The sequence below is a fragment of the Scleropages formosus genome, chromosome 5 (assembly GCF_900964775.1).
Source record: "Scleropages formosus chromosome 5, fSclFor1.1, whole genome shotgun sequence".
NCBI classification, from domain to species: domain Eukaryota; kingdom Metazoa; phylum Chordata; class Actinopteri; order Osteoglossiformes; family Osteoglossidae; genus Scleropages; species Scleropages formosus.
The window spans coordinates 27,109,481-27,135,085 of record NC_041810.1 but is presented as its reverse complement, the minus strand read 5'-3'; the positions used below and the strand labels follow the sequence as shown (position 1 = coordinate 27,135,085).

Here is a 25,605-nt window from a genome sequence, read left to right as displayed (position 1 = left end):
AATAAGGTCTAAAGTGTTTGTACCACGGAGTGCAAGCTCAAGATGCTGGTGGAATTTTGGCAGCACCGATTTCAGATTTGTGTGGTTAAAGTCCCCAGCGACAATTAAAAAAATCTGCGCTTCCGCTGCCTTGCACACTGTTTCCGGCGCCCTCAATCCTGGCCCGCAACATCAGGCGATCCCATGGCCCTAGGGCCTGGTACGTGTAGCAGCCCGAGGTCGCGTAACTCAGTGAAAGTAGAAAGTGAAAGTGAAACTGGAAGAGCCTCCTTTCCATATTCATCACACACACACACACACACACACACAATGCATACAACCCCTTGTCCCAAGCAGGGTTGTGGCGAGCCAGCAACACAGGGCGCAAGGATAAAGGGGGAGGGGACGCACCCCGAACGGGTTTCCATATTCATATTAATTTTAAATATATCTTTGCTTAGCTGATGCTTTCATGTGCATGTGTACAAAAAAACCTATTTGCACTTGTTCTCACATAACTTCATCATCAAAATGAAGGAATATAACAGCATAATATAAATAGGAGCAGATCCACCCCATGTTGCACATTTTCATATCCAAGGGCTACTAGAATTTTTTTCTTCTATGTCCATTTTTCTTCAACTTTTCAATATTTACGTGTAGCTTACTGCAAACAGAAAAACATTTCTTCTTAATCTATCAGGATCCATAGAACTGTTATTTTTTACTTATTATAGCTTTGTCTGAGGTTTTTACAGACCTTAAACTGTTAAGTGCACAGACACATGTTATTTAGCTCTTGCTGACTGTGACATGGTAAATGCATCTTTCAAGTTACAAAAAAATTGAGTTATAGATTTCCAGTCTAAATTGGACTTCTAAGATATTATCAAAGTGTATGCCAGTATGGGGGGTGCGGTAGCGCAGTGGGTTGGACCGGGTCCTGCTTTCTGGTGGGTCTGGGGTTTGAGTCCCGCTTGGGGTGCCTTGCAGCAGACTGGCGCCCTGTCCTGGGTGTGTCCCCTCCCTCTCCGGCCTTACGGCCTGAGTTGCCGGGTACGCTGCGACCTCGTATGGGACAAGCAGTTCAGAAAGTGTGTGTGTGTGTATGCGTGTATGCCAGTATTTTGTTGCATTGTGGACTGTATTATCACATGATAGAATATGACTGTATTCCCAGGACACTCTTTTTATTACTTATATACAGCCAAGTGTTTATCGCATTTTCCGGCTTAACTGCTTCACAAGTGGCCTCCTTCAGTTTATTCATTTCAGATCTTACCAGTCTGTAATTTGACCTTTATAAAAATTGTTTGCATCTTGTTCATTGTCTGCTACACCACTTTTTATGTTTTTCCACACACCAAATACATACAGCCTTACTCGTTTGATTTGTGAAACATGCTCCAAGTATCTCGCTGCTATGTCCCTACATGTACAGAACATGTAGTTTGGATGCCAAGTCTCCATATTTGATGTGACTCTTTCTCCTCAGCAATCCAATGGCACAGATTTCACAGTCCTGGGGGACCTTGTCAAGTGTGGCCTGTCGGACACTGAAACCTGCCTCAAGAGTGTAACGCTGGCCATCTCTGGGGATACCACTGTAAGCACATTTATCACTACACTTATTCATTTAGTACATGGTTTTCTCCAAAGCGACATACAACAAAGAGTAAATAAAGTGCATTTCGCACTACAAAAAAGCTTTAGAAGTACATGTGAAGGAAGGAACAGTTTGTCTGACGCTCTCATTTTTGCTGGCATACATTACATTAGTAGCTGACTGTAGTCCTGTGTATGACAGAAAATACAAGGTGGCTGTGACAAATGTGACATGCAAGTTTATAGAACTACTTGGACATCAGGAGAAAAATGAGTCTGAAAATGTGGTTTTTGAGACCCTTCTTGAAGGCTGAAAGGTATTCAGCAGCTGTGTGGGACAGAGGTAGTTCATTCTACCACATCAGAGCCAAAACTGAGAACTGACAGGCTTTCAGGTTTGGGCCCCTTATAAGTGGGTCCACCAAGTAGCCAGAGGCTGAGGGAGGTAATACTCTTCCTGGGGTGCAGGGAGTCATCAAGTCTTGTAGGTATCAGGATGCAGATCCTTTGACTGTTTTGTAGGCCACTAACAGCAGTAGTGAACTTGATATGGGCAGCTACAGAATGCCAGTGGAAGGAAACAAGGAAAGGAGATACAAAGGAATGTTGTGGCAGGTTGAAACACTATATTTCCTGCAGCAGTCAGGACAGTAACTTCTGCAAACCTTAAAAAACCTGAAAAGTAAAAAAAAAAAACTTACCGAATAAAGACATTACGTGCTGTACTCTGGAATGATCATTAAGGGAATTAATCCCTATATGCTGGTTATGTTTAGCAACATTTTTGTAGTACACAATTTAAAACTTACAGTTTATATAAACTAAATATAAAGGTGCTGATTAATTTTGTCTATCATTATCTGTCTTTACCACAGGTAATAAAAATTCTAGACACTGGAAAGGTATTTGTCAATGGAATCCTCTCTCAGCTTCCTCTTGTGACTGGTGAGCTTCCTCAGCACAAACACAGTAGAACTGGGATATTCTGGCCATTCCTTGAAATTAATATTATCACTAAAATTACAACTCATTAAAAGCTGTAGCTGTGTTATGACTGACTGAAGGTCATAACACAGCTACAACTGTTAATGCAAGAAAATCTTGTCCGTCACTCAAGTGACTTTTTGTATTCCACAGATGGGGCAGCCATCTTCATGCCATCTACCTTCTACATCATGGTCCATACCCGTTTTGGACTGCAGGTACAGGTGCAGCTGACCCCTGTGATGCAAGTGTACATAACAGCAGTGCCAAACCACAAGGGGAAGACAACTGGTATATTCTTCAGACTTACTTAATATTAATCTGCTTCAGACGAAATAGCATGACTTTTAATTGTCAAAAAGTGATTCCTCATTTGGCCCACTAATAATTAGCTCTAACTTCTTATTTTAAGGCCTCTGTGGAAATTTCAACAATGTCCAAGCTGATGACTTCAAGGCTGAGAGTGGAATGATCGAGGGAACAGCAGCAGGTTTTGCTAACACATGGAAATATAAAGCTACGTGCCCTGATGTGAGCAGCAGCTTCGAAAACCCCTGCAGTCTCAGTGTGGAGAATGGTACTTTGCAACGGACTTGCACAGATCCATTTCCTAGATGCAACCTGTGAACTTCGTAAAAATAAGCCAGTAATAAGCAAGAAATTAATGATATTTTCAATTTCTTTCCCTCTTTTGCTCTCAATTTGTCTCCATTTTAAAGAGAAATATGCTGGGCATTGGTGCTCTCTGCTGTCGGACCCCAATGGAGTGTTTCGCCCCTGCCACTCTACAGTCAGCCCAGATACCTACATAACGGTGAGACTCAAACGTCACATAGTTCTGTGTTTGGTGAAGCAAATCATTTACCAGCAACTGCACATGAGAGTTCTGATTAGATAAACGTAAGCATAAGGACTGCTTGGTTATTAATAATCTGTGAATTGACCATAACAGGATTGTTGCTGAATGTGAAGTAGCCTTTAATCATTCTAAATGATTTTTAGTGCCTTTTGAAGTTATTGTCATCCAGCAAATGTATATGTTTACAGTTACAGGAATACCATAGCCATACAGTACACTTGTTCTAAGACGAAGCTGCTGTTTCCTACAGACCTGCATGTATGACAGCTGTAACTGTGAGAAGAGTGAGGACTGCATGTGTGCTGCCATATCCTCCTATGTTTATGCCTGTGCTGCTCGGGGCGTCCACCTGTCTGGCTGGAGAGACACTATGTGTGGTAAATGATACAGTGGAACTAAATGCCCATGAGAAGGGTATTACAGTATGTTCTGGTTTTGCTTCTTCTGTTTCCAAGACAGTAATTTTTTTCTGCTCAGGAAAGTACTCCTCCAACTGCCCCAGAACTATGGTCTACAGTTATAACATGACTACCTGTGGCCGTACCTGTCGCTGCCGCACTGAGCCTGACTACACCTGCCAAGTGAGCTTCACACCGGTGGATGGCTGCAGCTGTGCAGAAGGGACCTTCATGAATGAAGGGGTCGAATGTGTTCCCCCTACAAGCTGTCCCTGTTACTTCAAAGGCTCAGTGGTGCCCAACAGACAGATAATAAAGAAGGAAGGAGCCATATGGTAAGAAACTCTTTTAAAAGTTTACTGACCACAGCAAACAGCCAAATCTTTTGAACCTTATTACCAATCATGGAAACCATAACCACTCCACCACCCCGTTGATGCTTACAGGATGTGTTTAACATTTAAGGTTAAAAATTGCAATGACTAGTGCATGCTAACTTGCCACCACACACAACCATGAAACTAGAGCCCAATGAGTCTATAAGTGTTTGATGAGTAAAAGTTGGGCATTCTTCTCAAATTCATCTAACTTCTGTCACAGCACTTGCAATCAAGGGGAACTAAGTTGCATTGGCCAAATCAAGGAACCCGAATGTAAGTTTGCCATTATAAACCTGACACTACAATTTTTTACTATAACTGTAAGAAGCCCTTCAAGACTAAGTGATCCTAGTGTATTTATCTTGGTGACATTCAAAGTCATGTCAAGTGAAAGCAAAGACCCCCACATCATAAAACATGCTGATATTATCATTGTCAAATATACCAACACATTTTATGTTGGTATTGTAATTCATTACAGGTGACATACTGTGTTATAAACCATTTATTCTTAGCAAAAGAAGGGTAAATTTGTCTAATGGGGAGATATCATGGAACAGATAAACTAAGAAAAGCAATGAACAGGTGTATAAAACTATTCAGTAATTCCTATCTCTGCATCTAGCCTGCAGTGAACCAATGGTGTTCTTCAACTGCTCCAGTGCTAGTCCAGGAGCCAAGGGCTCTGAGTGCCAGAAAAGCTGCCAGACGCTGGACATAAACTGTGTAAGTCCAAACCAGCCCTGCTCAGTACTAACGAGTCCAAACCAGAGAGAAGCAAGTAGGCTTTACTGTTAACAATGTCATAACAAATGCACGTGTTACATCACCCAGTTTCTTCAATATATTTCAACATGACATTCTCAGACTTTTCTGTTCATTACATGTCACTGTGGAAAAAAGCTCTGTGTTCAATCATTGTTTGCAGTTTATTTAACCACTTTTCCTTGTCCACTATTTTACTGGAATCCAACAGATCAGCACAGAGTGTGTTTCAGGCTGTGTATGCCCATCTGGGCTTGTGTCTGATGGGAATGGAGGCTGCATAGAGGAAGATCTCTGTCCCTGTGTTCACAACGGCATAACATACCAACCTGGAGAGAAAATCCAAGATTACTGCAACACCTGGTATGCATTTTCAAAAATAACTAAAAGATAATTACCTTTATTAAACTGAATAGTCTAAAGCAACAAACGTCAGGCAAAATTATGTACAGCTGGTCAAATTTAAGTACTGCCTATGTGTTCCAGCACTTGTAAGGACAGAAAATGGGACTGTACAGATAACGTATGCCACGGCACCTGTGCCATTTATGGCGATGGCCATTACATTACTTTTGATGGAAAAAGGTTCACCTTCAACGGGGGCTGTGAATACACGCTTACTCAGGTAGGCTTCAAATTAAACTCTACTCATCAAAGTTCAATGCACACCCAAACCAACTTAAACACTTGATCTTTTTGACATTTCTTAACATAAACATCAAATGTTTTACTCACGCAGGACTACTGCAGCAATAACAACGGCACCTTCCGAGTCATCACCGAGAACATCCCATGCGGCACCACTGGTACAACTTGCTCTAAGGCCATCAAGCTCTTCCTAGGGGTGAGGATGAACGATTTTCTCACATTCTATTTCAGAAAAAGTGCTGAGACCAAACATAGTTAATGACCATTTGTTGTTTTCCCTTGCAGAACAATGAGCTCATATTGACAGATGGAAACTACCAAGTTATCCAGAGAGATAATAGTGTAGAAGTGCCCTACCAAATCCATGTCATGGGAAATTACCTGGTTATTGAAGCCAGCAATGGCCTCATCCTCATGTGGGACAAGAAGACCAGCATGTTCATCAAACTAAGTCCAACATTTAAGGTGAACAGAAAACCTGTTTTAACCTTACCAGCAACATAACTCTGCAGTTTTTATATGATTTTACCAAAGTTAAATCAAGCTGCTTCTCAAGTCTAGTCTTGCTGGATGGCTTATAATAACTCCTTCTTGCTTAACAGGGCCAAGTCTGTGGTCTGTGTGGAAATTACGATGGCAATGAAAACAACGACTTCACTACAAGAAGCCAAGCAGTGGTTGTTGATGCTGTGGAATTTGGAAACAGCTGGAAAGTCTCTCCAACTTGCCCTGATGTTGGAATTTTGAAAGACCCCTGCACTTTCAACCCATACAGACAGTCCTGGTCCCAGAAACAGTGCAGCATCATTCAGAGCGTAGTGTTCAATGATTGTCACTCTCAGGTAAGATGGTGATAGCAAAGAGACATATATGAGACACAAGTGAACAGGGTACATTTCAGTGATCCATTTTCAGTCCATTTTACTACATCTTCTAGTCACTGAGATGCAGCAACGTCACAAAAATGAACTTCTACCATCAAAATGCTCCCTGTGTAAGTATTTTGATGGTAGAGAACAATCATGTAGAATCTCCCCTTCCTCTTAAGGTGGACCCTACCCCATACTATGATGCCTGTGTGAGAGACTCTTGTGCATGTGACAGTGGAGGAGACTGCGAGTGTTTCTGCACAGCTGTGGCTGCATATGCAAAGGCCTGCAATGAGGCTGGGGTCTGTGTGGCCTGGAGGACCCCACAAATCTGCCGTGAGTTGACGAGAAGGAAAATGGGATAGATATGAAACGCAGGTTAAACACAACACGATTCAAGAGAAAAAAGTAACTGACTGACCTTTGTTTCTCAATACCAGCTCTATTCTGTGACTTCTACAACCCTCCTGGTGAATGTGAGTGGCACTACAAGCCATGTGGTGCTCCCTGTATGAAGACCTGCAGAAACCCCATGGGAAAGTGCTCCAGTCGGATTCCAGGCCTGGAAGGTGCAGGAAAATCATTTCTTCATTTATATAAATTTTATTCAAATATACACTTTTGAATATCTTCAGTTTAGAAATGTGGGTGGGTTTGGGGTTTGAGCCCCGCTTGTGGTGCCCTGTGTCCCACCCAGGGTGTGTCCCCTCCCCACTCAGCCCTGCGCCCAGCATTGTCGGGCAGGATCCTGCTCACCGCGACCCCGCTTAGGATGAGCGGTTGTAGACATTGCAATTGCAGTTTAGAAACAAAATAAAAACATCAACCATAAAATCAGTTAATTAGGAAAACCACATAACCTCAGCCAGTGAACTTAGTCCTTCTCTAGTGACTTTGCCATCTTATAGCTCATGGTTTTGACATTTCAGCTGTACTTCAGAGTACACCTGAGCATCTGAGGTTTCACAAAATTAAAAAATGAACACTCTATCGAGTTTCTTACCATGAAATCACAACAGAGGAATAAACATAAGAACAACCATCATGTCTGACCAGAAACAATTTTTCTGACCAAGTAGAAGGATGAGTAGGTCGGCATGGATGTACACTGGGTACCACTGTCCCTTCACACCGCCTAGGCTGTTTGGGTGTAGGATTGAATCCATCTCAGTCTGTGTGAGTTTACATGTTCTTTCTGCATTCATGTCGGTTTACCCTGGGTACTCGGCTTTTTTCTCACAGCCCAATGTCACACAGTGCAGGTGAATTGGCACTCTCGAGTGCTCATTGTATGTAAATGTGTGCGTGTGTGGCTATTCTGCTCTTATGGAATGGTATCTGCTCCAGGGTGCGTACCTGCTCACACTTTTCTTAGTGATTGTGGAATAAGCTCCAGGCCAGTGGCAACCATGCCCAGGACAAATGGTTAATGAAAGTGAGTGAGAGTATGTGGATTAATAAATATGGTCTGAACTATTTAGGTTGCTACCCACAATGCCCACCTGCCAAGCCCTTCATGGATGAGGCCTCAATGAAGTGTGTAGAGAGAGAAAAGTGCGGCTGTTACGACGAAGAAGGAAATCATTATAATAATGAAGACACCGTTCCTTCAACACAGAACTGTCAGAAATGGTATATTATTATCAAAATAATACAAAGTAAACTGTGTTTGATGCTGCAAACATCTTACAGCCCTACAGCTTTTACACTAAACTTTCTTTTTCCTCCAAGCACATGCTCTTCATCAGAGATCAAATGCAACTATGAGGCACAAGGTAAAGAGTACTTACTGTGTGTGAGTTTGAGCTGAATATTATCATGAGAGTTATAACTGAAACAAAGCCTTTTAAAAAAATCTGATTTTTTTTGTGTTTTGGCAGCTTGTTATTGTGTTTATATGGGAAACAAATATCCCTATGGTACCACCATCTACAACACCACAGATGGCGATGGGAGCTGCATCACTGCTGTTTGTGGGATTGATGGCAATATTACACGGGACATGTATCCCTGTGCAACCACAACAGAACCAACCACAAACACAGAACTGAGCAGCACAACACAAATTCCCACAACAAGATCACCGATAACAAAATTTACATTTTCAACACCAGGTAAGTACAAGTACCTACAATAGCAATGAAATAATGAAGCCCAACCTCCATAAGAAGACATTAAATTGAAAAGGATATTAACTGTAATCTGTGCTCAGATATAATAAGACACATTCCCAATTAAATTTAATGTGAAACTGAAGGTTCAGCATGGTTATTCTCAATGAAATTCCAACACTGGCTTTTTACCACTTCTGCATAGCTTCAACAAAAACAGAAATGCCTGCTTCAACACAAATGAAAATAACAAAAGCAACACCTGAGATCGCAGAAAGCACTACCCTGGCTTCAACCTCTATCACTCACACAACAGGGGTCTCAACATCTGCACCATCTACAGTAACTCAGACAACATCCGTGCCGACCGGTCCAACAGAGTTCAGCACAACTTCAGCACAAACATCAACAGAGTCCACAACCGCTTCCACAACTGCAATCGTCGAACCCACTACTTCAGTACCTCCAGGAACACCAGAAATCACGGAAACCACTGCTCCGCCTTCTACCTCTATCACTTTCACAACAGGGGTCTCAACATCTGCACCATCTACTGTTACTGAGACAACACCTGTGCCGACCGGTCCAACAGAGTTCAGCACAACTTCAGCACAAACATCAACAGAGTCCACAACCGCTTCCACAACTGCAATCGTCGAACCCACTACTTCAGTACCTCCAGCAACACCTGAGATCACGGAAAACACTACTCCCGCTGACTGTAACGTTTGTGAGTGGTCTGGCTGGATTAGTAACAGTTATCCCGAGCCTGGAATGGATGGAGGAGACTATGAGACAATAGAAGATATAATGAAATCTGGACCAAAGGATTGCAGTATTATCAGCGAGATTGAATGCAGAGCAAAAGAATACCAAGACATTGCAATCGCAGATTTGGGCCAGGCTGTTCAGTGCAATACTTCAGTCGGCTTAATTTGCAACAATAAGGATCAAGACCCGCCCACGTGTTATAATTATGAGGTAAGAGTGAAATGCTGTCGAAACAAATGTTCTACTGTCAGCAGAACCACCACTATGCCAGTAACATCTCAGGGCCAATCTACCACTGCTGGGACCAAAGCACAATCCACTCCAAGTCCAACACCTACAACCTCTTCCACAACTGCAATCGTCGAACCCACATCTTCAGTACCTCCAGGAACACCAGAAATCACGGAAACCACTGCTCCACCTTCTACCTCTATCACTTTCACAACATCTGCACCATCTACTGTAACTGAGACAACACCCGTGCCGACAGGTCCAACAGAGTTCAGCACAACTTCAGCACAAACATCAACAGAGTCCACAACCTCTTCCACAACTGCAATCGTCGAACCCACATCTTCAGTACCTCCAGGAACACCAGAAATCACGGAAACCACTGCTCCACCTTCTACCTCTATCACTTTCACAACAGGGGTCTCAACATCTGCACCATCTACTGTTACTGAGACAACACCCGTGCCGACAGGTCCAACAGAGTTCAGCACAACTTCAGCACAAACATCAACAGAGTCCACAACCTCTTCCACAACTGCAATCGTCGAACCCACATCTTCAGTACCTCCAGGAACACCAGAAATCACGGAAACCACTGCTCCACCTTCTACCTCTATCACTTTCACAACAGGGGTCTCAACATCTGCACCATCTACTGTTACTGAGACAACACCTGTGCCGACCGGTCCAACAGAGTTCAGCACAACTTCAGCACAAACATCAACAGAGTCCACAACCGCTTCCACAACTGCAATCGTCGAACCCACTACTTCAGTACCTCCAGGAACACCGGAAATCACGGAAACCACTGCTCCGCCTTCTACCTCTATCACTTTCACAACATCTGCACCATCTACTGTAACTGAGACAACACCCGTGCCAACTGGTCCAACAGAGTTCAGCACAACTTCAGCACAAACATCAACAGAGTCCACAACTTCTTCCACAACTGCAATCGTCGAACCCACTACTTCAGTACCTCCAGGAACACCAGAAATCACGGAAACCACTGCTCCACCTTCTACCTCTATCACTTTCACAACAGGGGTCTCAACATCTGCACCATCTACTGTTACTGAGACAACACCCGTGCCGACCGGTCCAACAGAGTTCAGCACAACTTCAGCACAAACATCAACAGAGTCCACAACCGCTTCCACAACTGCAATCGTCGAACCCACTACTTCAGTACCTCCAGCAACACCTGAGATCACGGAAAACACTACTCCCGCTGACTGTAACGTTTGTGAGTGGTCTGGCTGGATTAGTAACAGTTATCCCGAGCCTGGAATGGATGGAGGAGACTATGAGACAATAGAAGATATAATGAAATCTGGACCAAAGGATTGCAGTATTATCAGCGAGATTGAATGCAGAGCAAAAGAATACCAAGACATTGCAATCGCAGATTTGGGCCAGGCTGTTCAGTGCAATACTTCAGTCGGCTTAATTTGCAACAATAAGGATCAAGACCCTCCCACGTGTTTTAATTATGAGGTAAGAGTGAAATGCTGTCGAAACAAATGTTCTACTGTCAGCAGAACCACCACTATGCCAGTAACATCTCAGGGCCAATCTACCACTGCTGGGACCAAAGCACAATCCACTCCAAGTCCAACACCTACAACCTCTTCCACAACTGCAATCGTCGAACCCACATCTTCAGTACCTCCAGGAACACCAGAAATCACGGAAACCACTGCTCCGCCTTCTACCTCTATCACTTTCACAACAGGGGTCTCAACATCTGCACCATCTACTGTAACTGAGACAACACCCGTGCCGACAGGTCCAACAGAGTTCAGCACAACTTCAGCACAAACATCAACAGAGTCCACAACCGCTTCCACAACTGCAATCGTCGAACCCACTACTTCAGTACCTCCGGGAACACCGGAAATCACGGAAACCACTGCTCCGCCTTCTACCTCTATCACTTTCACAACAGGGGTCTCAACATCTGCACCATCTACTGTTACTGAGACAACACCTGTGCCGACCGGTCCAACAGAGTTCAGCACAACTTCAGCACAAACATCAACAGAGTCCACAACCGCTTCCACAACTGCAATCGTCGAACCCACTACTTCAGTACCTCCAGCAACACCTGAGATCACGGAAAACACTACTCCCGCTGACTGTAACGTTTGTGAGTGGTCTGGCTGGATTAGTAACAGTTATCCCGAGCCTGGAATGGATGGAGGAGACTATGAGACAATAGAAGATATAATGAAATCTGGACCAAAGGATTGCAGTATTATCAGCGAGATTGAATGCAGAGCAAAAGAATACCAAGACATTGCAATCGCAGATTTGGGCCAGGCTGTTCAGTGCAATACTTCAGTCGGCTTAATTTGCAACAATAAGGATCAAGACCCGCCCACGTGTTATAATTATGAGGTAAGAGTGAAATGCTGTCGAAACAAATGTTCTACTGTCAGCAGAACCACCACTATGCCAGTAACATCTCAGGGCCAATCTACCACTGCTGGGACCAAAGCACAATCCACTCCAAGTCCAACACCTACAACCTCTTCCACAACTGCAATCGTCGAACCCACATCTTCAGTACCTCCAGGAACACCAGAAATCACGGAAACCACTGCTCCACCTTCTACCTCTATCACTTTCACAACATCTGCACCATCTACTGTAACTGAGACAACACCCGTGCCGACAGGTCCAACAGAGTTCAGCACAACTTCAGCACAAACATCAACAGAGTCCACAACCTCTTCCACAACTGCAATCGTCGAACCCACATCTTCAGTACCTCCAGGAACACCAGAAATCACGGAAACCACTGCTCCACCTTCTACCTCTATCACTTTCACAACAGGGGTCTCAACATCTGCACCATCTACTGTTACTGAGACAACACCTGTGCCGACCGGTCCAACAGAGTTCAGCACAACTTCAGCACAAACATCAACAGAGTCCACAACCGCTTCCACAACTGCAATCGTCGAACCCACTACTTCAGTACCTCCAGGAACACCGGAAATCACGGAAACCACTGCTCCGCCTTCTACCTCTATCACTTTCACAACATCTGCACCATCTACTGTAACTGAGACAACACCCGTGCCAACTGGTCCAACAGAGTTCAGCACAACTTCAGCACAAACATCAACAGAGTCCACAACTTCTTCCACAACTGCAATCGTCGAACCCACTACTTCAGTACCTCCAGGAACACCAGAAATCACGGAAACCACTGCTCCACCTTCTACCTCTATCACTTTCACAACAGGGGTCTCAACATCTGCACCATCTACTGTTACTGAGACAACACCCGTGCCGACCGGTCCAACAGAGTTCAGCACAACTTCAGCACAAACATCAACAGAGTCCACAACCGCTTCCACAACTGCAATCGTCGAACCCACTACTTCAGTACCTCCAGGAACACCAGAAATCACGGAAACCACTGCTCCGCCTTCTACCTCTATCACTTTCACAACATCTGCACCATCTACTGTAACTGAGACAACACCCGTGCCGACCGGTCCAACAGAGTTCAGCACAACTTCAGCACAAACATCAACAGAGTCCACAACTTCTTCCACAACTGCAATCGTCGAACCCAGTACTTCAGTACCTCCAGGAACACCAGAAATCACGGAAACCACTGCTCCACCTTCTACCGCTATCACTTTCACAACAGGGATCTCAACATCTGCACCATCTACTGTTACTGAGACAACACCCGTGCCGACCGGTCCAACAGAGATCAGCACAACTTCAGCACAAACATCAACAGAGTCCACAACCGCTTCCACAACTGCAATCGTCGAACCCACTACTTCAGTACCTCCAGCAACACCTGAGATCACGGAAAACACTTCTCCCGCTGACTGTAACGTTTGTGAGTGGTCTGGCTGGATTAGTAACAGTTATCCCGAGCCTGGAATGGATGGAGGAGACTATGAGACAATAGAAGATATAATGAAATCTGGACCAAAGGATTGCAGTATTATCAGCGAGATTGAATGCAGAGCAAAAGAATACCAAGACATTGCAATCGCAGATTTGGGCCAGGCTGTTCAGTGCAATACTTCAGTCGGCTTAATTTGCAACAATAAGGATCAAGACCCGCCCACGTGTTATAATTATGAGGTAAGAGTGAAATGCTGTCGAAACAAATGTTCTACTGTCAGCAGAACCACCACTATGCCAGTAACATCTCAGGGCCAATCTACCACTGCTGGGACCAAAGCACAATCCACTCCAAGTCCAACACCTACAACCTCTTCCACAACTGCAATCGTCGAACCCACATCTTCAGTACCTCCAGGAACACCAGAAATCACGGAAACCACTGCTCCACCTTCTACCTCTATCACTTTCACAACATCTGCACCATCTACTGTAACTGAGACAACACCCGTGCCGACAGGTCCAACAGAGTTCAGCACAACTTCAGCACAAACATCAACAGAGTCCACAACCTCTTCCACAACTGCAATCGTCGAACCCACATCTTCAGTACCTCCAGGAACACCAGAAATCACGGAAACCACTGCTCCGCCTTCTACCTCTATCACTTTCACAACAGGGATCTCAGCATCTGCACCTTCTACTGTCACAAGTTCATCACCTCCTCTACCAGTAACAACTACCAGTAAAGGAGAGACAACTACAGAATTTTCTGTAGCTACAGGTTCATTACCTACAAGCCCAACCAAAGAAACACATCCTCAAGAGATCAGAACAGAAACTTCCACTTGGTCATCAACATCTTCTTCAGTTTCTACAACCCTTACTTCCTCAAGTTTCCCAGCAACATCAGTGCCAACAACTCCAGCAGTATCCACTTCCAGTCCTACAGAAACAGTACATACCACGAGACTTGTTTCCTCAAGTGTGGCAACATCTCAAGCTGAAACGAGTGCAAAGTGTTCGTGCAAGTATGATAACAAAGATTTTCCACCCGGTAAGTCGAAGTTTAAATTACATGAACAGTTCAAAGGCAAGATTTTATGCAAAAATGTGTATACACTTACTATATATTCATTATGACCAAACATACTTTTTCCCAAATATTCAGGATCACTAATATACAATGAAACTGATGGAGATGGATGGTGTTTCATGGCTTACTGCAGTGCAGAATGTGAAGTAAATAAACAGCCAAGGCCTTGTTATACCTCTCCTTCACCACCTTTGCTTTCATCCACTGAGAAACCAAAGACAATGGAGACTACTATTTTCACTACTAGCATAACAATGCCTGCAAAAACTTCAGAATCCTCAACAGCTACAAGTATAAGCCATAAAACTACAAGTTTTAGCCCAAATTGTGAAAATCTTAGTCCTCCAAGAAAGGTAATAAATGACTGCTATTCTTATTTCACAACATATGATTCTGCTCTTGCCCTTTTTCTACTGTCTGTACTGTCGTAAAGTGTGTACAAAGTCTGTTATTCTAATTCTTACTGTTGTAGAATGGTGAAACATGGAATTCTGGAAACTGCACTATAAAAACTTGTGTCAATGGTTCCACGACATCAAACCCAGTGCCATGTGCACCCGCAAAACCACCTGTATGTGAAAATGGCCGGCCTCCAGTAAAGGTGTATGATGAGTCTGGATGCTGTTTCCAATATCAATGTCAATGTAAGATCTAACAGATTTTCAACACTTTTTCAGATGTTTTGACAGTGTCAAAATAATTTCACTGTGTAAAATTTAAAATCAAATTAACAACTATTATTAAGAAAAACTATATATCTTGTATAAAGTATCTTTACTGTGTACAAAAACTGCTGATTATGAGGCAGCCATTATTAAAAGACAGTTCTCCCTCAACATAAAGAAATTAATGAAGTCATTTCATTACAATTCTTTAGATTATACAAAGGTATTGATCTCAGTTTGGAGTGAAAATATCAAAATGGTGTAGGACTTAAGTAGATTTTTTTTTACATTACTAAGGAAAACACAGGACAATAAATAAACTGAGCTCAACTGAGATAAATTAATTTTAAAATAATTCTGATTTTACAGGTGAATGCTATGGATGGGGTGACCCCCACATTGTGACATTTGATGGAACATACTACAGTTTTCAAGAAAACTGCACCTATGTTTTAGTGAAGGAGATTAATCCAGTGTACAACTTCAAGGTCTTAATTGATAATGTCTACTGTGGTGCTCAGGATGGGGTGTCATGTCCACATTCTTTGATTGTACAATACAATTCTTATGAGGTCATTTTTGTCCAGAGCATTCATGACACCACAACAGTTTTGGTAATTATTTATTTATACTTTTTACTCATGGTTATTTTGTATTTCACTGTATGTTGTATAGACTTCATATTTTTGTCACAATCTGTGCCTTGTCCACCAGTAAATTGATGACAGCTGGCTTATCAGTCAGAGAATTCACATTCCAAATTTACATTCCGCTATCACTGGCAACCGCATGTCATGTTGGACAGCAACATATTCTCAGTGCTGCAAAACCTCAGTCTAAAGAATTAGTTTTCTTGTCCACATGATGTCATGACCTTAAAGCCACCTGCTGCAGGCATTTTTGTCCATGAAACAGAAAACGATGAAAAACTCTGCAGCATGCTGGTGTAAACCGTCATGCGCTGCACTGTGATACATTCAGTCTCGTAATTATGTTAAATCCTGTTTATTTGAAATGACTTGTTTTACAATATGTTGCAGGCATATGTCAACAAAAAGCAGATTTTCCCAGCATACTCCAATGCAGATTTCCTCATTACAAACAGCGGGATTCAGATGACAATGGTAATCCCTAAAATCAATGCTCAAGTAATGTTCAGTGGAATGCTGTTCAAGATAAATTTGCCATATTCCCAATTTCACGGTAACACTGAGGGACATTGTGGTGAGTATAACTGAATATTGGTGGATGGTTCCCTAGCAATGAAATACCAGTGTTCTATATGAAAGCTTTATAGTTGCATCTCAAAATTGTAACATCTTCCACTTGTACTTTTTGCTTGTAATTTTCTAACAAAACATCTTTGTAAAGCTACTCACAAATAAATGTAATAAGTTAATTTGGAAGGGTTAATTTATCAAATTTTTCTTACTGCACAAGTACAGACATGGGCATTTTTATTAGGAGTATACTGTAATCTGTTATCAGCAAATCCTGGGCAAAATCTTCTATTCTGTTTGCTACAGCAGGAAACTTATATGATCTTAACTTTCTGTCCTATTTACGTCTAGGTACTTGTGACAATACACAAAAAAATGACTGTAGGCTTCCTGATGGTAGAATCCATCCTTCGTGTTCTGAAATGGCCAAATATTGGTCTACCCCTGACAAGAACAAACCATACTGTGGGCCTTCACCTACAGTAAAACCTGGTCCACTGACAACTAAAAGTCCAGCCACTACAACCACAGTCATGTGCAAACCAAAAATCTGTGACTTCCTGTATGACAAGTAAGTGAAATATCTGGTTCTGAAAAACTATTTCTGAGAGCTGTAACTTCTCAGCAACATTTTCTGCAGATTATGACTGGAAATTCTGTTGTGAAAGGACATCATATATTTTTTATTTTGTACTCATGAACAAAATTTTATTGATAGATTTTGAGTATCCATCAGACTGGAACTTCACATTTATGCCTTCAGCTGATGCTTTTCTCCAAAGTGACTCACAATGTTAAATTCATAATCATTTGCCCATTCATTCAGATGGGTAATTGTACTAGAGCAATTTTAGGGTAAGTACTTTGCTCAAGGGTGCTATAGTCAGAGGGGGAACTGAATTCATAACCTTTGGATCTAAAGGCAGTAGCACTAACTGCTATACTACTAACTGTCCCCTGTTTTGGGTATGCATAGTTGAAAACTTTCTTCTTAAGGGTTTCAGTGCTAAATTTTCCTCTTACAGAGTCTTTGAAGAGTGTCACAAAACGTTCTCAGCAGAAGCCTTCCATAAAGCCTGCAAATTTGATGTCTGCAACATGCCCAACCCAGATATAGCCTGTCACAGCTTTGAAATGTATGCTATCGTGTGTGCCAGTTCAGGAATGTGTATCGACTGGAGAAAAGCCACGAATGGCACCTGTGGTAGGAATATTCAATAAGATAATTTCAGAAAATTTTTCTGTCTCTTACTTGCTTATCTCTCAGTTGATGAGACCGGACTGTTGTTGATGTGTTGAAAAAAAAACAACAAATATGGTTGCTTGGGTGAAACTAGATCTTATCACTTCACAATGAATCTTTTGCATTCTAGATAAACTGCAAGAAATTTTTCAAAAACTAACCAGACTCCCTTTTTAACTTCCATCATAATGCAGAATACAAATGTCCTGACACTAAGGTTTACCAACCATGTGGCCCTGCTATAGAACCAACCTGCAGCACCAGGTAACTGTAATTTAATTGATGAATCCTCATTAAAAAAAAACAATACTACATCAATATTCAGTTGAAGACATTTTTCCTGTTTGATCGAAATCTTGACATTTTATAAATATGCACTTGTTGCCACTTTCAGATAGGTATTTTTATTATTCTCCTGATTGTAATTATATGGAATCATATGGTTCAACTGTAATTACATAATTCCTAATGCTGGCATTGTTACTAACACACAGATACAACAAAAAGTACCAGAATATTCCTCAGATACAGCAAGTAAGCAGTAATGCAACTAAAGAGGGATGTTTCTGCCCCGAAGGGAAAGTCTTGTTCAATTCATTTTCTGACACCTGCGTCACTTCATGTGGTAAGGCTTACTTTGTCCAATACACCACAGCCAGAAATAGTCTTTATACAGAGGCCAGAAAAGACTGTCACTGCTAATTTGGAAATCTGCACTGCTCACTTTTCCTCCGCAGTAGCACCATAATATCCATCTTCTCAGGTCTATGTGATTGTTTTAATAAACAATCTTATTGGGATTTTTTTTTCCTCTTTAGGCTGCACTGGACCTGATGGCATGCCCAGAATGGTGAGGATTTGTAGTGCATGCAGACTATGGTATCATTTTATTTGATCCAGTTATAAGATGACATGTCTTCCTTACAGCCTGGTGAGACATGGATGAGTGACTGTCTGAAATGCGAATGTGAACCTGACTCCATGAGTGTCCAGTGCTATTCCCCAGAGTGTCCACCCCCTGATAATGTCACTTGTGCCGAGGAGGGGCAGGTGATGGTCACTGAAACTGTGAACTGCTGCCCACAGACAAAATGTGGTAAGTGTAGAGACAGTGAACAAATAAAGGAATATGAGTTTAAATGATCTTCACCACAGCCTAATAAAAAGGTTTGTGCATGTATGTGATTACCCTGTAATCCTATCTTTTTGTAAGAGACATTTGCTATTGATAGAGCAATTGTGTTTGAGTCTTAAGCTCTTATTTTAAATTACATCCTTGTGTCCACTCTCTCTTGCAGAATGTGATGTGAAGCTATGTCCTCCATTAAGCGAAACATGCCCCATAGGATTTAAACCAGTGATCAATGTCACGAAACAGAGCTGTTGTCCTAGCTATACTTGTGGTGAGTTTCTCAAAGCGGTCTCATTATATCTTCCATGTGTCACAGGATGGCACTACATTTTGGGGCACCTTAAGCTTGACAGGCATCAGGCAGCCCTCATCTTGAAAAAGGAGAAACACGTTTGAATTAAATGTTCAAAATGAATGAATGCTCTTTGACAAAATAACACAACTGGACATGGCTCAGCATCATATAGGCAAGAATCAGGATTACTTACTGTTAAGTGTTCCTCAGATATCCATATCTATAATGTTTACCTTACATTGGAGATCATCAGAAACAGTAAACCATTCTTGCATTTCTTCACACCTATTATGTGAAAGACAACTACAGCTACTGATGTAGATGGGAGGCAATGAAGATGTATCGCCTCCAATGTCAAAAGTTCCTTGAATTGTCACCTCGTCCATCTGTGTTTGTGTGTATGAAAATTATAAACAGTCTACTTAAAGGAAAACTAATTTGCTGTTTCAGAAGTTAGTGAGGTGGGTAGCAATTTCATCAATGATCAAGGATGTCATTGAACGTATAGTGAGATTTCTTTTTATATACTTGTTGTATTTTACTCAGTTCTAGCCAAAGTGTTATATATTTAATGATATTAGCAATATGAGTTACTAATCTTGTTATTGACTGAACTAGCTTACAGCCAACTGCTGCTTGTACAAATTAGCAGGCTAATATTATGTGCACTAAGCCTGGCTAAATAGATATCTGAGACTTATTAAGACCAAGCAAAATTAAGAGAGGGAAAAGGCCTGACCTTTATTTTAAAACCTATTTTCATAACATAAGGCATGCATAGATATCCAGTATTTAGCAGCAGCTCCCGAACAACTGTGCACAACCTGAATTTGCAAACCTGGCTGTCAGATAAGGTGATATGTTTACAAGACAACTGAAGAAGAAATGCTAAGCAGCTTGCTTACATTATTTTTGTATAAAAATTAAAATATGGGATTCATTAGAAAAGCAAAAGAGGCACCCATTGAAAAATTTTTGCTTGGCACCATCCATGTTTATGCTAAAATCATGGTAGTTCAGCCTGAAATGAAGTTATTAAATTGAAAGAATATATACATGCAGATAGAAGGTACCTCGTTCAATACTTAGCAATAATTATACAGTTTTCTGGAAGGAGGGTAGAAGTGACTTTTCCCCAAATTCATTTGAACCCATCCCCATGAAGAAAACACAACACAAAAATGGCAGCCAAGGCCATTTCCCTGTTTTGCACAAACTCATCTTGATATTCAATATATTGAACTAAATTTATAATGCAGTTTATCATTCTGTGAGAAAGATATTAACAACTTACACTTGAGTGCCGTTGGTTGCAATAATAATAATATTTTATTTACTTCTTAAGTTTCAGTTTCCCGCTGTAGTACCCTTGATAAACGTACTGACCCTGAATTGCTCTGGTAAAATACACTATTGTATTCATGGGTACATAAATATATGTAACTTGAAGTTGTTTAAAACCTGGAACACTCTTTGGAAAAAGGTATCAGCGGAAATACACACACACACAACGCTGCCACTGCTTGGCCCGAGGCAAGCTGGAGCCTAACCTGGCAATGCAGGGCACAAGGCTGGAGGGGGAGGGAACACACCCTGGACAAGACGCCAGTCCGTCGCAAGGCACCCCAACTGGGACTCGAGCCTCCAACCCACCACAGAGCAGGCCAAGCCCACTGCGCCACTGTGCCCCCCCATAATAATAATAATAATAATAATAATAATAATAATAAAGAAACTTCTTTAGACAGAATGCATGTAATAATGAATTTTCCTGAGGCCATAGAAAACAGATAATTTATTACAGTTGCCTATGGACATTATTATTAAAGCAAAACGTATTAGCATGTCTCCTCATCATCACTTCCCTCAGCACTTTGGTTGTTTCTAACTGTTGGCTTTTCTCTGCAGCGCCTTCAGATGTCTGTGTCTACAATAACATGACGTACCAGGTGATTATTATTAAAAAAAAAAAAAAAACATTCACAAGAGACGATTTTGGAACTAGACTTTTCCTTTAACCATGGGAACAGCTGGTAGTGTCATGATTAGAGCAACTGCCTTTGGACCTAAAGGTCACAGGTTTGTGCCTCACCTCTGGCTGTAGTACCCTTGAGCAAGGTACTTACCCTGAATTGCTCCAGTAAAATTACCCAGCTGTATAAATGGGTAAACAATTGTAACCTTAACATTGTAAGTTGTTTTTGAGAAAAGTGTCAGCTAAATGAAGAAATGTAAATGATATTTAAATGTGTCAAACTTATTTCACTCTCCAGATTGGGGACAGCGTCGTAAAGGGATTATGTGATGACTGTCACTGCACCTCTAGCCTTGATCCCAACACCCAGCTAAAAGCCATAGAGTGCAAACCAATTCAGTGTGACACTAACTGCCAACAGGTAAAATAAAACATTCATTTGTGCATGTAACCACTGATTTCAATAAAATCTGTTCACCCCACATAGAGCGAATCAGTTATTATGGAACATGCTACAAAGTAGTTTAATTGATTATTTTCTTTGAGGCAAGCATAGCCTCTTTCAAGCAAATCCTCATAAAATTCCTTTTCTTTTGGACAGATGTTAATTTCAGACCATACAACAACTCTGGTTGCAGGCTTTTGTTCTACTCTGTCTGCAGCTCAGTCTGTTCTAATGATATAACTAGCATAGTGCTTTGGAACACAACAGAGTATATAGAAAGGGCAGTAAAATAACAACACAGCTGAGCATTAGTGTGGTCTCTCTTCCTCTGCAGGGCTTTGAGTACCAACCAGATCCAGGACAGTGCTGTGGAAAATGTGTACAGACGAGCTGCATAGCTGTGCTCCCGGATAAGACCATACACACTGTCAAGGTGAAAGCCTTATGTGCTGAGGCGTGTTATAAACCTCACAATATTCATCAAAAATGTCAATGTGCAAGTTATTTTTTTTACAGTTCCTATGGAAGTGGTTGAGTAAAGATCATCTTAAGCAAGGCCTTTTAAGAGATGTATTTCAAAAAAATAATATTTATAAGCATGCTGGAGCCCAACCCAGCAATGCAGGGCACAAGGCTGTAGGCAGAGGGGATACACCCAGGGTGGGATGTCAGGCAGTCGCAAGGCACCCCAAGCGGGACCCAAACCCTAGACCCACCAGACAGCAGGCTCTGGCCAAACCTGCTGCGCTGCCACATCTTCCTTGCAATAAAGAATACCTTAAACGAAAATCTTATCTATTTCTTTTGAGGCATATACATTGTATGATTCATAAAAACTAGTCTAGCCTGTGAGTCCAGCACTTTTCATTGACCCTCTTTTAACTTTCCAGTTAAACATGACCTGGTCATCTCCCCAAGACCACTGCGTAAAGTACAACTGTAAGAAAATTGAGGACCAGCCAATAATAGTACAAGAGAAAATTGTTTGCCCTCTATTTGATGCCACAAATTGTATACCTGTGAGTATATACATTTGTACCTATAGGAGATGAAACAAGGAATTAGTGGACAGCCACTTAATAAGCTTGCCAAATAAAAACAATCATGTGGTAAGCAAATGTGGAAAATTTAAATGGAAAATGTTGCTGGTAAATGAATGGTTAATACAATATTTTTATCAGATTGATTAATAAAAATTCATTTAAAAAATAATTAACTGATTTCAGCACTATTTGGATTTTTTAAAACTCATATTTTGATATAAGTATTTGGAAGTTTATTTCAACAGTCAAAACTGTCATGATAAAACTCAACACATATCTTTCCCTTCAGGGCACTGAGAAAAGTGATGCAAATGGCTGTTGCCAAACATGTAAGTAACACTTGCAAAGATGATAGATGGTACGGTTTATGTGAAAAAGCACAAAACCTTCATTAAAAAGCTCTTCAGTTCCTGGGAACAAGAGTGAGTTTGTCTAATAAGTTTCAAATGAATAACTGGTTAATGGCTTAACTCATTTGAAGCGGGATTTTGAAATGGTCTGGTAGATGGCATGGTGAACATTTTCTAATCCTAATCTTTCTCAAGAGAAAATAATGTTTAGGCACTTGGCATAAAGTATTTATAGGAAGGGACTTGTGTAGTACCACCAAACTTCAGCAAGTCATGCAGCTAGAAATGTTTAAAGGGACAACAGCTCTTCTAGTGCATCCTGTCCTATCAGCCCTGAGCTCAGGTTTCTTTTTTGCTTCCTGATACTGGTTAACCTGTGGAAATGACCACTGCTACAGGCACTCCAGCTCAAAACTGCAATGTCCATAAGAACAGCACTTACCTGAGCCGGGATGGTTGTCGATCCATATCACCAGTGGAAATCACTTCCTGCGAAGGTTCCTGTGTCACCTCCTCCATGTGAGTTGTACCAACATGACCAGTTGTAACTTTCCATTAAAACAGGAGTGAGATAAGACATATCAATTATTGGTGCTGTGATGCTGCAGATGCACTCTCTGAATGTCATGTCATCTTGCGTGTTGTTTATCTCAGGTACTCTGCAAAAGCCAGTGCCATGATGCACTCATGTTCCTGTTGTCAGGAGATGTCCACCAGCATGAGAGAGGTGAAGATGAAATGTCCTAATGGGATAACAGTCACACACTCCTATGTCTACATTGAAACGTGTGGTTGCTATGTCAAAGAGTGTGAAAATAAAAACTAAGTCTAATCAGATCATACCTCAGTTTAAGTGCATGGCATATTATTAGACAACATAAAACACTTAATTTTGTTTTACCTATTAGAATGAGCATACAAATCTTGCATGTTTTACTATTCTTTTTTGCATGCGTTTTGGATTAACATCTAATTTCCTGTTAGCTATACTTGATTATACAGCTCTTTATTGTGTTTTGGTCTGAGGCCAGTTTCAGGGTGGTTGTTACTTTACTAATAGTCCAGTATCAGAAATGCAACTAGTACTATGTCACATTACTATGCTCTGTCTCTCCTTACTTTGAATGCATAACCTGTCTGTTTTTATCTATGATCTTTTTAATCATTAAAAAGTAGCATTACAGAACCTACCTGGCCATTAACTGTCTTTATTCAACATTATATTAACTTACCACTCTTGATACAGCAATTCAGCACTAACATTGACTTTTTGCCCATCAGTACATTCCACTAGATATGAAAACTGAGTTTACAGATTGTTATTATACATAAATGTCCAACAGCCAAAATGACTTGATTAAATTTCACTAATGCATTTGTGCCATTTCAGATAAAACAAAAAATTACTTTAACTCTTTAACTATTTAAAACTGATTTTTTTCATAATTAATATATTATTAATGCAGATTTGGCAGTAAGACACAGATTGCTGTTTCTGTCATTTTCAAATGGTAGGCCAATTTGTGACCCATTTTCAGATTCACATGGGAAACCAAACACAGAACCTATGCTGAACATCACCCCCCATTATACCTTCAGAAAACACTACCAAGAACATTCTGAAACATACTGGAAGTCTCACAGAAGACATTTTTACATGAAACATAACTTCTTCAGGCTGCAGTCCTGACCACACCCCCACCTGCCTACTCTACAGTCATATCTGGAGACAACTGATTTAACAAGAACCAGGTGCAGCCAATGATATTTGGTTAAAGAATAACAGTGAAGAAAAATTTGGGAGGTGTGTTTTTGGAATCAGTGTCATTGTGGTGCAGAGGAAAGCACTGCTGCTTCATATGCTTGGGCTGTTTAGGCATGGGTTTCAATCTGGCTGAGTGTGTGAGTAGTTTGCATGTTCCTGTGTTCATGTGAATTTTTCCACAGGGCTCTGGTTTCCTCTCACAGTTCAAAGATGTTGAGAGGTTGAAATTGTCTTACTACATTTTAAGTACTGATTGCAGATTAGAGTTTCTGATGTGGGTTTTAAGAGTATTGGATGTTTAGTTTGGAGAGGTCCAGACTCGTCCATATTATAAGTTTTTTCACACACACCCACAAACACAAACACAAACCGCTTATCCTAAGCGGGGTCGCAGCGAACTGGCAGGGGTGTCGGGTGGCCATGGGTGGCCAGTGCCACCCCTAACTGAAGCTCGGCCACCCCTCTGGCCACCCTTGACAGGTCTTTTTTGCCATTCCAGCTTGTGTGATGCACATAGTGTTCCGTGCGGCGCTATTAGGCTGAAGAGCTTCGAACCACCCGCATGGTGCAAACCTCTGTGTGTAGGAGGGAGGAGTAGGAGCAGGAAAATTCAATTTCGGTACTGTTATTCCAGCGCAACTGAACAACGCAAGGGGATAAGGTGTTCAGGAGAGTAAAATCTGTGTTTTTTTACCTACATTTCATTTCGTGAAAGTTTGCTAAAGTTGAGATACTGTGATGTTTAATCATGAGAAACAATGTTAGCTTACAATTAAATATTGCATAACTTGTTAGCTAAAGTTACTGCAACTGCTAGCTAGCTAATTTTTAAAAATAATCATGTTACTGCACATAAACGTTACCACATCATACACTTACATTATCTGTCACTGTTTT

General features: G+C 41.4%; 1 protein-coding gene across 1 annotated transcript in view; it reads left to right on the top strand.

Moving 5' to 3' along the window:
* Nucleotides 1–23,769, top strand: part of LOC108942167 (mucin-5AC-like) — a 29,952-nt gene extending 6,183 nt beyond the window's left edge. Inside the window, exons 11-47 of the mRNA XM_029251926.1 lie at nucleotides 1,475–1,585; nucleotides 2,460–2,529; nucleotides 2,722–2,859; nucleotides 2,981–3,145; nucleotides 3,288–3,382; nucleotides 3,678–3,804; nucleotides 3,905–4,160; nucleotides 4,426–4,482; nucleotides 4,838–4,931; nucleotides 5,182–5,333; nucleotides 5,457–5,595; nucleotides 5,710–5,814; nucleotides 5,904–6,083; nucleotides 6,221–6,460; nucleotides 6,667–6,823; nucleotides 6,928–7,056; nucleotides 7,969–8,119; nucleotides 8,219–8,262; nucleotides 8,368–8,491; nucleotides 9,351–10,575; nucleotides 11,139–11,361; nucleotides 13,981–14,224; nucleotides 14,351–14,436; nucleotides 14,651–14,928; nucleotides 15,048–15,219; nucleotides 15,610–15,854; nucleotides 16,281–16,464; nucleotides 16,812–17,031; nucleotides 17,486–17,664; nucleotides 17,898–17,967; nucleotides 18,198–18,328; nucleotides 18,522–18,553; nucleotides 18,631–18,753; nucleotides 22,441–22,569; nucleotides 22,883–22,922; nucleotides 23,342–23,462; nucleotides 23,598–23,769. Of these exons, the coding sequence (XP_029107759.1) occupies nucleotides 1,475–1,585; nucleotides 2,460–2,529; nucleotides 2,722–2,859; nucleotides 2,981–3,145; nucleotides 3,288–3,382; nucleotides 3,678–3,804; nucleotides 3,905–4,160; nucleotides 4,426–4,482; nucleotides 4,838–4,931; nucleotides 5,182–5,333; nucleotides 5,457–5,595; nucleotides 5,710–5,814; nucleotides 5,904–6,083; nucleotides 6,221–6,460; nucleotides 6,667–6,823; nucleotides 6,928–7,056; nucleotides 7,969–8,119; nucleotides 8,219–8,262; nucleotides 8,368–8,491; nucleotides 9,351–10,575; nucleotides 11,139–11,361; nucleotides 13,981–14,224; nucleotides 14,351–14,436; nucleotides 14,651–14,928; nucleotides 15,048–15,219; nucleotides 15,610–15,854; nucleotides 16,281–16,464; nucleotides 16,812–17,031; nucleotides 17,486–17,664; nucleotides 17,898–17,967; nucleotides 18,198–18,328; nucleotides 18,522–18,553; nucleotides 18,631–18,753; nucleotides 22,441–22,569; nucleotides 22,883–22,922; nucleotides 23,342–23,462; nucleotides 23,598–23,769 (6,408 nt within the window). The remainder of the gene's footprint in view (nucleotides 1–1,474; nucleotides 1,586–2,459; nucleotides 2,530–2,721; nucleotides 2,860–2,980; nucleotides 3,146–3,287; nucleotides 3,383–3,677; nucleotides 3,805–3,904; nucleotides 4,161–4,425; nucleotides 4,483–4,837; nucleotides 4,932–5,181; nucleotides 5,334–5,456; nucleotides 5,596–5,709; nucleotides 5,815–5,903; nucleotides 6,084–6,220; nucleotides 6,461–6,666; nucleotides 6,824–6,927; nucleotides 7,057–7,968; nucleotides 8,120–8,218; nucleotides 8,263–8,367; nucleotides 8,492–9,350; nucleotides 10,576–11,138; nucleotides 11,362–13,980; nucleotides 14,225–14,350; nucleotides 14,437–14,650; nucleotides 14,929–15,047; nucleotides 15,220–15,609; nucleotides 15,855–16,280; nucleotides 16,465–16,811; nucleotides 17,032–17,485; nucleotides 17,665–17,897; nucleotides 17,968–18,197; nucleotides 18,329–18,521; nucleotides 18,554–18,630; nucleotides 18,754–22,440; nucleotides 22,570–22,882; nucleotides 22,923–23,341; nucleotides 23,463–23,597) is intronic.
* Nucleotides 23,770–25,605: the final 1,836 nt, after the last annotated feature.